General features: G+C 43.4%; 1 protein-coding gene across 1 annotated transcript; it reads left to right on the top strand.

Annotated features, from left to right (window-relative positions):
- On the top strand, positions 1 to 1719 carry cd93 (CD93 molecule; the record flags this gene model as incomplete). Its single annotated transcript, XM_083634293.1, has 1 exon — positions 1 to 1719. The coding sequence occupies one exon, from the start codon at positions 1 to 3 to the stop codon at positions 1717 to 1719; it is 1719 nt and encodes a 572-aa protein (XP_083490419.1).
- Between the last annotated feature and the right edge of the window lie 11174 nt (positions 1720 to 12893).

Genomic DNA, 12893 nt, shown 5'->3' on the forward strand with positions numbered 1-12893 from the left:
ATGCTCCCGATTCTCCTGCTGCAGCTCCTGAGCATGTGTGAGGGTTCCTCTGGAGGGGTGGAGTTGGAGCCCCTGTGCACGTCAAACGCCTGCTTCACCCTGCACATGGACGGGGTCAGCTTTGAGAGCGCTCGTCTCAACTGCGTCGACAACGGAGGTTATCTGGTGACGGTGCGAGACAGAGCGGAGGAGGCTGTGCTGCGCTCGCTCCTCTCACGGATCGACCGGAGACGCCGTGACAGGCTGCTCAAAGTCTGGATCGGACTGAAACTCCACAAAGGGGACTGTGTGCTGCCGGACCGGACTCTCAAGGGCTTTAAGTGGGTATTTGAACACGAAGACAGCCAATACTCCAATTGGGGAAAGGAGCCCGTCAGCACATGCACTGAAGAGCGATGTGTGGCGGTTCTATCTGCTCCCAACTCTCTCAAGTGGATGGCTGGAGCTTGCAAAGGGCCTGCTCATTACGCATGCAAGTTTTACTTCAAGGGCATGTGCAACACTCTGGCCCTGTCGGGGCCTGGACAGATCAACTACACGGCGCCTTTCTCGGCACAGCCGCTGAGAAATTACATGAAGTCATTGCCGCTCGGAACGTACGCCAACATCCTGTGCGGCGAGCATCAGTCTCACTACTCAGTGTGCATGGCAATCGGCGACTCCTACAGTTGGACAGACGCCGGGCCGTTTTGCGGCGTCGGAAAGCAAAATTGCACCTTCAACAATGGCGGGTGTGAACATTTGTGCCTTGAGGCCGCGGACGGGGTGCGCTGCACTTGCAAGGAAGACTATGAGCTGGGCCAAGACAAACTCTCCTGCGGGATAAAAGATTTTTGCGGCGATGATGCGTGTGAGCACCAGTGCGTGGCGGGGGAGCGGGGTTACTCGTGCGTATGTCTGCAGGGCTTTGAACTCGACGCAAACCAGCGGAGCTGCTCTGACATCGACGAGTGCCAAACGCAGGCCTGCGAGGATCATGTATGCGTCAACACGCACGGCAGTTACACGTGCGAGTGTCGAGAAGGCTACGAAATGTCTGGCGGGAAATGCCGCGATGTGGACGAGTGCAACGAATCAAGGTGCGAGCAGAACTGTTTGAACTCCCTGGGATCCTTCTCCTGTCACTGCACTGCCGGCTTCACTATGTCCGAGGACGGCCACTCGTGCGTCGACATAGACGAGTGCATCGATAATCACTGCAACTTGACATGTAAGTGCACCAATACTTTAGGCAGTTTCCTGTGTGCGTGTCCATGGAACTTCCACCTGGATAGCAATGGAACCACTTGCACTCCAGATTTGACGGATACCTCCACTACTGCTTCACTAAGCGAGTCTGTCGACAGCGAGTCACATGAGAAAATCACAGAGTCCTTAAGCACCCTGGAGGTCCAGCACCAGACCCCGCATACCGACGCACCGCTTCCAGACTCCAGGATGGTCATTACGCAGGATGAGCCACAGGGTAACGTCTCTTTGGGGACAAGTGTGCAAGCCGGCAAGTCGCTTAACTCCAGGGTGCTCATCTGCGTGCTGGGCTCGGTTATTCCTCTCCTGCTCCTGGTCGCGGTCACTCTAGCTATCGCCATCGTCCGCTGTCGTCGCTCCAAAAGACAAGCCAAGAAAATAACCACGGCAGACGGCTACTGCTGGGTGTCTTCTGGCTTAGAGCCGCATTTAGAGAAACTATATGACTCCATATTGACTGATGACCTCTAATGACTTGACAGTGCAGTGGATTTGTTGTGTTTATTTATGTTATTTATGTACTTGACATACCCCCCCCCCCCCCACACACACACACACACACACGCACGCACGCATGCACGCACGGACGCACGCGCGCATGCACACACACACACACACACACACACACACACACACACACACACACACACACACACACACACACCCCACCCTGTTCTCTAAGCCTGCATGAGTCATTCGGTAACATGTTCTATGAAGGTCACGTCTATAATGCATTATAAGCACTTTCAGAAGAACTCCTTGTGGTTATAATCATGCATGGCAAGGTTTATAAAGTATAGCATCCATAATCCTTTATACCTCCATGCCAAAGTGATGTTTTTAAAAGATTAATATTTTTTGTTTTACTTACAGTAAATACTGCTCATAAGTCCTCATAACTGTGTTATAGTATCATACAACTGCTAATAACCTTACAGTATACTGCTGTCACTTTGCTTAAAGCTCACAGTCATACTATAGCTTATTATTTGTTTATTATAATACATTATGTCCACCACTTATAATACTTTATAAACATTGTTATAAGTTGCCATGCATGATTATAAACATTTCTAAAGCGTTTTCATAAAGCTTTATAAATGCATTATAATGTCTTATGAAAGTGCTCATAATGCATTATAAACATGACCTTCATAAAACAATCTTACCAGTCATTCCTTTTTCACAGACATGTTTGTCTGGTAGAAATCTTCATGATGTAAACACATACATGTATTATAGACCAGAGGATCAAATTCATTTTAATTAGACAAAGTGGGTCTTTATTTGGAAGGGAGTGAGTAGGGATTAATGTTTTTCTTCTTCCTGGGAAAAAAAATGATATATAAAAATGATATATATATATATATATATATATATATATATATATATATATATATATATATATATATATATATATATATATATATACATACATATATATATATATATACCATGTATGTATATATATATATATATATATATATATATATATATATATATATATATATATATATATATACATGATGTGAAATAATAATCCATAGTTATGTGAAACGTAATTTTCATAGTAAATCCCCACACTGAGTTATACCAATATTTCATCTCGTGATGAGTACCACAAGATGTACATAGAGCTTTTTGGCGTGGTTAGAAATGTGTGTTTTTGGTGACTTTGAACGGTTGTACCATTTCCTTTAATTCATCCTCAATTGTTTTTGTTTATATTGATGGTTGTTTGCATGGTCACTGACTGAATCTCATAATTTAACCACCTTTTCTATGTATCTCTATACAAGGCCCCTGGAAAAAAGCAGTAACCTTGTCGTGTTTCCTTCCTTTCTTTAATCCCAAGGGTTCCCAAACTCTTCAGCCAACGACCCCCAAAATAACGTGTGCCAGAGGCTCACGACCCCCACTTTTTCTGCAGGTGGTTGACGCATGCATGCGCACATGAGAATTTCGTAAACAAAACAAAACCTAACAATTATGGGTAAAATGTGCTCGTTTTAAGAGTTTTTAAATTGTATCTCACACATTTTGTCGTTTACACATTCTTAAGGCCAATTTCACAAATTCTGGAAATCACCTCACAACCCACCCAGTGGTGTCCTGCGACCCCCCACTTTGGGAACCACTGCTTTAATCGACTGCATGTTAAGGGTGTTGCTTCTGTTACGTAGCCGTGAAGCCTCTCAAATCCAAATGCTTTTAGCCAACCAACATTTTAGGATGATCTTAATTCTACTAGCCAACATGGGGCCCTTGCAATTGACGACTGTCTTACCAGTAAAAAATAATGTCCAGTGAAAATAATGTCATTAGCTACTAGCTTAATTGCAGTAACTGTAATAGAGTGCCAAAGTCATGTCCTCCTGCACATTCAGCATACAATGCAAGGGATTTCATCCACCATTCATTTTTCCATCTACATTTCGTAAAACAATTATAATTTTTTTTTTACTTGGTAGAACCAAGCGATATAGCTGTATTTAGAATCAGGGGAGACTATAGAACATTTTTATTTTTGGCTGAGTGAAATGTTCTATGGTCTCTCTTGATTCTAAATATATCTATATACAGTATATCCTGACCTGTATATATCCTGACCTGTACATACCCTGACCTGTATATACCCTGACCTGTATATATCCTGACCTGTATATACCCTGACCTGTATATACCCTGACCTGTATATATCCTGACCTGTACATACCCTGACCTGTATATATCCTGACCTGTATATACCCTGACCTGTATATATCCTGACCTGTACATATCCTGACCTGTATATATCCTGACCTGTATATACCCTGACCTGTATATACCCTGACCTGTATATATCCTGACCTGTATATACCCTGACCTGTATATATCCTGACCTGTACATATCCTGACCTGTGTATATCCTGACCTGTATATACCCTGACCTGTATATATCCTGACCTGTATATACCCTGACCTGTATATATCCTGACCTGTACATATCCTGACCTGGGAAAATAAAATCCTCAGTTTCTGCACTAATCTGTGGCCCATCCTGGCTATTCTGCCTCCTGCTGCCATCCACAATAATATACAGGTATATGAAATAGCCTAAATGTGGTCTAAATTGAAAATGTCCTTGCAAAATAGCATTACAAATGATTACATGATCTAAAACAAATTACATTTAGCAGAACATTGTCTGTGTTTTGAATGTCTGGGGTCACTAGAGTTTTGTGACGTCAACGTGGCGTCACAAGCCAAAAAAGGTTGGGAACCACTGGATAATGTATGCACAGAGGACAGTGCTCTCCATGCTGCTGAGGTTTATTTGTTTATTTATTTGGATCCCCATTAGTTGTTACCGAGGTAACATGTACTCTTCCTGGGGTCCACCTTAAGAACATAAAAGTATACACATGCTTTCACATACAGTATATGCATATATTAACCCCCCCCCAAACAAAACAAAGAAATACAATGAGGTAATACAATGATGTCAATAAATCAATGTGTGTTGTGTAGAATGTAATTAATTTACTGTACTGAATAGAAATAAGCAGTATGTTAAGACTTTTTGAATGTGTTATTGGTATCTATGAGCACTGTCCATAATGTTTTGGAGATGGTGCTTTATGCACGGATCTCCCATTAAAATACAAAGCAGGTGTCATCCATCATATTCCGCTGCTAGAATTGTGGAACAGCAGAGTATTCAGTTTACAGTTTATTTGTTTATTTAGACGGGACAGTGCAAAATTAATGGACACAAAGAACATAATCAGAGTGTAAAAATTGCTGGATTTAGCACGAGACTCGAGCACGAGGCTCGAACACGTTGCACATGGCACGAGGCTAATTTCCATCCGTAGTCCCCATTGAAGCATCAACTGTTATTCATTGAAAAACGTACATGTAAGTAACAAAAACATGCTATTTTCCTGTCTCTCTCTCTCCTCTCCTCTCCTCTCTCTCTCTCTCTCTCTCTCTCTCTCTCTCCCTCCCTCTCTCCCAAAGATGAAGTTTTGATGTAGTATGTGGTTTATTTGGATATACTGTATGGGTAATGCGGTCTGTTCTTTGCTTGGGTGTAAGCAATTAGTCCAGACAAAAGCGGATGCTGCCAGCCACACACACACACACACACACACACACACACACACACACACACACACACACACACACACACACACACACACACACACACACACACACACACACACACACACACACACACAACACACACACACACACACACACACACACACACACACACACACACACACACACACACACACACACACACACACACACTAGTGAAATAAGCCAATCAAAAAAGGTACTGTTGCAAATCAAATTGAGTACATAAAGTACATAAATGTACAAGCCTGATGTGTGCAAATGTTATTGTTCACATTTCTGGAAATTCTAAATCCATCCATCGGCTTGAAAATTCCTTCTCACTTGACACTGTACAGAAATGTCCAAAACAATAACACACATCTGGCTTCAAGAGCAGTTTCCTATGACAGATGGACTATGCAGCTACATGTATCTACTGAGTTTGTTTAGCAACGATATACTTTGGATTTTTAATCTATTTATTTTTAATCAGGTTAAAAATTCCTTCTCACTTGACACTGTACAGAAATGTCCACAACAATAACATTTCCACACATCTGGCTTCAAGAGCAGTTTCCTATAACAGATGTAGTATGCAGCTACATGTATCTACAGAGCTTGATTTGCAACAATATGCTTTGGATTTTTAATCTATTTTTGAAATTGGATCATTTCAATGGCCTTTCAGTGGTCTGAGAGAGCCTGGGAAGCTTGGATTGTGCATGTACAGAATTTACACACATCTGGCTTAAAGAGCAGTTTCCTATTGCATTTTTAACAGAGCTTTGAAATTGACCTGTTTAATATACCAAAGGATATATATATATATATATATATATATATATATATATATATATATATATATATATATATATATATATATATATATATATATATATATATATATATATATTATAGTTATAGTTTTGTAGTTATAGTTTTATAGTTTGATTGAAAGCTTTTATTTTGAAAGATCCTGACCGGAAGTCAACAATTCCTGCTGAGAAATCCCTGCTCATTTGACGCTGAGTATAGCCTACTAGTCATACTAGACATCCTTGACTGGCTTATTTCCCTGTTTTTCCTTTGTAGCGTTAATGAAGCAACAGAAGAATGTATGGATGATATCACCAATATATAAACTAGAAGCTCTGAGGGCGAGAAGGAGAAGATCCTCTCTCTTATGGACTCCGATGAACGGTCTAGCACTGAAGCTAGCATGTTTTAGCTCAGAAGCTAACGTTATATTGAAGCTTTGAAGGACAGTTTTTCATTAAACAGTTGAGGAGGAAAAGGTGCTGTCACTGTGTGAAAATGTCTACAGTCCAGAAGCTGAGAGCGGGGGTGAAACAGCGACTAACTGAAGAGGAAGGTCGTCATGGTTAGTGACATTTAAATGTTATTTTCACCTCTCTCTCTCTCTCTCTAGTCTGGGCACCTTTCATCCCGCTTTTCGTCATGGGGCGTAAACCACGGAACCAGAATGAACACCGGAAGGCAGTGCGCCAAAAAACGTCTTTGTTGCCGTTAGCTTGACGTCTCTTTCCTCGATTAATTGTCTGATTCAAAGCTTCTGTATTGGCTTAAAAGATGTGAGATTGTGAATCCGCATGGTGACGTGAGGTTTCTCTCTCTCTCTCTCTCTCTCTCTCTCTCTCTCTCTCTCTCTCTCTCTCTCTCTCTCTCTCTCTCTCTCTCTCTCTCTCTCTCTCTCTCTCTCTCTCTCTCTCTCTCTCTCTCTCTCACCAACCACCAGGGCTGTTACATACAATTTATGCAACTCAGGAAAAGCTTCCTTATACTTCTTCAGGTGTTTACACAGAGTGGGCTCAGGCTCACATCATCTGCCGCAGTGCCAGCAAGCACATACAGAGGGCCCAGCACGGTGGCATCCAGAAATGCAGTAGATTTGGGTACAAGACTGGATATGGCTTTCATCAGGTCTACATTGTTTTTTGAAAATCTGTTTTCCATTTCTGAAATAACCCTGTCAAGGATGTTGAGCAGGGATCTTTTCAGAGACTGAGAGGGGGTGATGGTGGGATTATCACAATCTGTATGAGCCACAGTTGAGAGCACAACACTTTGACCAAGGAAGGAAAGGAGGGCTTCGGCGTTCCTTAAAGTGAAAAAATGCTTACAGAAGGTGCTCTTTGGATGTTGGGGAAGGCATAGAGTTCATCAAAAAGGTTCCAAGGCACTCTTCTTCATTAAAAAGCTTTAATATAAGGCTAGTTCTTCATAGAACAGAATAAAACAGCCAACATGTTTCGGCCATAAGGCCTTCTTCAGGGCTAGTTGCAAACAGGAAACAAGTCAGTAAAGGAAGCCTTAATAAGTTCAGCAAGCCACACCCATGGGTGTGGCCTTAATGGTAATACTTAACAGCTGTTAGCTGGAAAAAAGTACATAATATTAACCACAAGAGGTCAACATGTCACATAAATACACTTACTGACCTTTGTTCTATATACAAAGAGACTCCTAGGCTAGAAAAGTACATACACCACAAAACAACAAACATCTATAATCATAATACGTTGTGAGACCAATAGAATAAGAAAATACATATATAATAATCATGATGCATAACCCTTGTAAACAAAGGGGGGGGGGGGGGGGGGGGGCTAGGGGAAAATAAAGCAGAGGAGAGGGCTACCAAATTCCTGAGGGGAGGATGTCTATAGGAAAGAAACCATATCTATAGCATCGTTCAGCCCTGGGGAACGTAAAGCCTGTAGTCTATGGATCCAGCGGCTTTCTAGCTGATTAAGGGCTTTCTCTCGATTTCCTCTTCTAGATGTGGACGGGACGTGATCTATAGCGATGGCTGTGAAGGAAACAGTAGTCAGCATGGCTATCTTTGAAATGTTTAACCAAAGCATAGTCCATGTTGTTAATCTTAGCAGCATATCTGTGTTCTGCTAGACGGTCCTGAAGCCGTCGCTTGGTGCGTCCTACATAGAACGCCACACATCGAAGACAAGACAGAATATAAATTACATGGGTGGTTTTGCAATTCACAAAATGTCTTAAAGAGTAGGTCTGTAATGTGCACTGGCTTTGAAGAGGGCTGCGTCTAGTGTCTCTGGGGGGTAATTGCGTTCTCTGAAACGGCTGTACATCTCCTTACTTTGAATCTGGAAATCCAAGTCTGTATCACATAGTCTACGTAATCTTTGGAACTGTCCAAAGGGGATATTATTGATCAATGTATTTGGGTGGAAGCTATTGGAGTGGAGTATGGTATTCTTATGTGTCCCCTTTCTGTAGATAGAAGTGTGTAGATTGCCTGTAGCATCTTTGCTGATACATAGGTCTAGAAAGTTAATCTTATTTTGATCATATTCTAAAGAGAGTTGGATGTTACTATTGGTACAGTTTAAATAGCTATGGAAAGATAACAGCTCATCTTCTGTCCCCCCCCACCACAGTATGACATCATCGATGTATCTTCCCCACCAGATTAGGTGATCTCTAAAGACATTACGTGGATGATATACATAGTCTTCCTCCCATTTACCCATATAGAGTCCTGCGTAGGAAGGGCTGAAGCATGCTCCCATAGCACAGCCTTTGATCTGTTTAAACACATTATCCTGAAATAGAAACACATTGTTATTGAGTGTCCATTCAGTAAGATTGATCAGGAAGTCTGTAGGTGGTTCATGTGTGTCCGGACGTTGGTCTAGATAGTGTCTCAGGGCGGTCAGCCCCTGTCCGTGATCAATTGATGTGTAAAGTGCGGCCACATCCATAACCGCTAGAATTGCATTAGGGCCGATGTTCTTCTGTTCCTGGATTTTGTTAAGAACATCCGTGGTGTCTTGGATGTATGCCGGGAGGGATGGGAGTAAAGGCTTGATAAAAAAGTCCACATATTTAGAGATAGGCTCTGTGAGTGAATCATTGCCTGAAATCACAGGTCTCCCTGGTGGTTCAGTGAGGTTCTTGTGTACTTTGGGGAGCATGTAGAATGATGGCATACGGGGGTTAGGATTGAACAAAAATTTTAATTCTTTTTCCGTGATATGAGACTCATTCTTAGCCGTGGTGAGTAGCTCTTCAAGCTCACTAGTTAAAGTCTCTATAGGGTTGCGGGCTAGGGGGAGGTAGAAGTTAGTATCTTGCAGTTGTCGATATGCCTCTTTTGTGTATTGATCCACTCCCCAAACCACTACTGCTCCTCCTTTATCACGTCCCGTCCACATCTAGAAGAGGAAATCGAGAGAAAGCCCTTAATCAGCTAGAAAGCCGCTGGATCCATACTAGACTACAGGCTTAAAGGCCTAAACATGGTCGTCCGTCAGAGCCTCGCCCCGCCCTCCCCGTATGACGGCGGGTGGAGCGCCGTCCTACGGGGAGGGGGCCCCGTCGCCTGACGGGGGCTGCTCGAAAATGTGACTTCACGGCGACGATACGTGCGTGACGTCAGCTGCAGGAGAGTTGTGACTGGCCGTTGCCCTGGCTCATCGTCGTAAAGTCGCATTTCAAAGCATGATGTTAGATTATAACGAACTAGTTGTGTGGCTTAGCCTTCCCAAATGTTGAGGGTCGTTTTTTAGAATTTAATACATAGAATTGGGAACGTTACATTCAATTTCATTCAGACTGCCTGGCACACAATCTCCGCCATTTTCACACGGAGCTTCCACAGGAGGGAGGGAGGGAGGGCGTAGTGGCGTCCGAGCATGTAGGGCTAGCTGGCGCCGGCAGACGGCGAGACGGCTCCAATTCGAGGCGGACGGACGACCATGTTTAGGCCTTTACGTTCCCCAGGGCTGAACGATGCTATAGATATGGTTTCTTTCCTATAGACATCCTCCCCTCAGGAATTTGGTAGCCCTCTCCTCTGCTTTATTTCCCCCTAGCCCCCCCCCTTTTGTTTACAAGGGTTATGCATCATGATTATTATATATGTATTTTCTTATTCTATTGGTCTCACAACGTATTATGATTATAGATGTTTGTTGTTTTGTGGTGTATGTACTTTTCTAGCCTAGGAGTCTCTTTGTATATAGAACAAAGGTCAGTAAGTGTATTTATGTGACATGTTGACCTCTTGTGGTTAATATTATGTACTTTTTTCCAGCTAACAGCTGTTAAGTATTGCCATTAAGGCCACACCCATGGGTGTGGCTTGCTGAACTTATTAAGGCTTCCTTTACTGACTTGTTTCCTGTTTGCAACTAGCCCTGAAGAAGGCCTTATGGCCGAAACATGTTGGCTGTTTTATTCTGTTCTATGAAGAACTAGCCTTATATTAAAGCTTTTTAATGAAGAAGAGTGCCTTGGAACCTTTTTGATGAACTTTGACCAAGGTGTTTGCTCAGTGTTCTCCTTCTCTTTGGAGGATGTGAATCATCCCCAGCAGGTGCCTGAGAAAGCTCTGTCCAGCAATCATCTTTACGGATGTCTTTTAAGCATTGTAGTGATGTACTAACAACCTCACCAGCACTGCACATATCCACAGACTGAGGCTGTAGAATCGCATTAGCTGGTTTCAAGACAGCAAGAACCCGCACTATAAACAGGCCTGATGCCTCAGTGGACAGATCAACTGTGGCACCATCATCCTCTGAGATCTCTGACAGGATAGTGAGAAGACGGTCTTTATTCTCAACAATGCACCTTGTCACATCATAATGGCTTGTCCAGCGAATTTCAAGCAGTCTTTTAAGACAAGGAGCATCATACTTTTCTGACACATAGTGGTGACGGCAGAAGTTATACAGAGAGCTAGAGAGGTCGAAAAACTTTCTGGCACATGGCTCCCCCTGTATAGCATGCACAACCACCAAGTGTAACTGGTGGTTGTAACAGTGAATATATTGAATATATCTGGCAAGCTTCTTTTGCAGCAATGCTTGCACACCACCTCGTACTCCACTCATCACTGATGCACCATCGTAACACTGGCTAACTATGTTGTCAGCACTGTAGCCAGCATCAGAAAGATGTCTCAATATTTCATTGGACATGTACTCCACATCAAGTTGATGCAAGTTAAGCAGCCCAATCAGATGCTCCTCTGGCATGGAATCACATACAAACCGAATCATTATGGACAAATTCTCAATATTGCACCTGTCCCTAGTCCCATCACTTTTCAGGCAAAACCCTACAGAGTCAGCCTTTGCATACTTCTTCCTGACCTCTCCCAAAACCATGTTTGCCAGTGTTTCAATTATCTCATTTTGAATATTTGGGGAGGTGTACCGGGCATTTTTAGGTATGCCCTTAGCAATGTCAGCTAGCTTTTTGTCCTTCTCTAGGGTGTATTCAAACAGCTTCAAAAAGAGACCCGCAGCAATATCATCAGCAGCACTGTCAGTGTCACACTCAGCAGCATGAGTGACAGTGTCATACCTTTCTGTTGTTCCACGAAGCCCTAACTCGTTCACGCACAGAAACGTCACTACACCACCAATACTCTTGACATAATATTGGTTCTTTTCAATCTGCGTTTTACCTACCAGTATGTCTATGGTTTCCCCTGTTGCCTCTCTGCGTTTGTGCTCAGACCAGGTGGCTGCAGCCTTTGTGTGAGTCTGGCTGGATTCATGCTTATTTAAGCCCCTGTCACGCTCAAGTGCTGCTTTCCAGTTGTTAAAACCACGCGAGGTAAAAACAACGTCCTTATCATTGCCTTGGGGATATTTTCGACAGGGGAAACAAAAGCATGCATCCTGCACAACAGAGTACTCCAGCCATGGTCATGTGCGGTACCAGGCAGGATTGAATGATCGTGATACAGCACCATATGCACGCTTTGGGTAGCTAGTTAGTATTGGCTGGGATGGTGCATCGCCATTTAAGTCGCTAACTCCTCCGTCAGGTGAGGCTGAGGGAGCCGAGGGAGGGAGCTGCATTGGGGCAGGGCTTGGTACAGGAGTCTTAGCAGCAGCAGTGCTTGTGGACGGTACAGGAGGTCTAGTAACGTTCTCAGGAGTCTCTGCTGATGTGCTGACAGCAGCATCGCTAGAGACAGAAGAAGCAGCACGAGGCTTTGGTATGAGAAAGCGATACATCATCAACGCCCAGCAGTGTTGTAAATCGCTTTGGATGAAGTAAGTGAATGTCATGCAATGTACGTCAAGCTATGAGCTTTCGCTAGCAGCACAGCGTTCACGAACTGAGAGAAAGATTATTGTAACTTCCTAGAAAAGTCACCATGGTGTGTGTGGAAGAATACTAATCGCCGATTGGTTCTCTACTGCTGAGGGCGTGTCTTTGGGTAGGGGTCTGCTGACAGACACATCATTTCTCCACAGTTGAGTCTGGGCAGCGGAGGGCGACAGTCGAGTGTGTCACAGCTCTGTGTTTCTCAATACACGAGTCGAGAGGACGTTGGAGGCGGGCTGAAGCTCAGTGCCCACCCAATCAGAAGCTAGAATCGCTACTGGTATTTTCTGTGCAATTTTTCCATTGGGTAGCGGTGAAAATAAACATGTTTTCGCTGGTGGGGCAGAGGGCTTGAAGTTGGTGATCTCTTTAAGGCCTTTCCATAAGGAGGCAGAGTCTTTGTTTGAGGCTTG

The sequence above is a fragment of the Poromitra crassiceps genome (assembly GCF_964638095.1).
Source record: "Poromitra crassiceps genome assembly, chromosome: 3".
NCBI lineage: Eukaryota > Metazoa > Chordata > Actinopteri > Beryciformes > Melamphaidae > Poromitra > Poromitra crassiceps.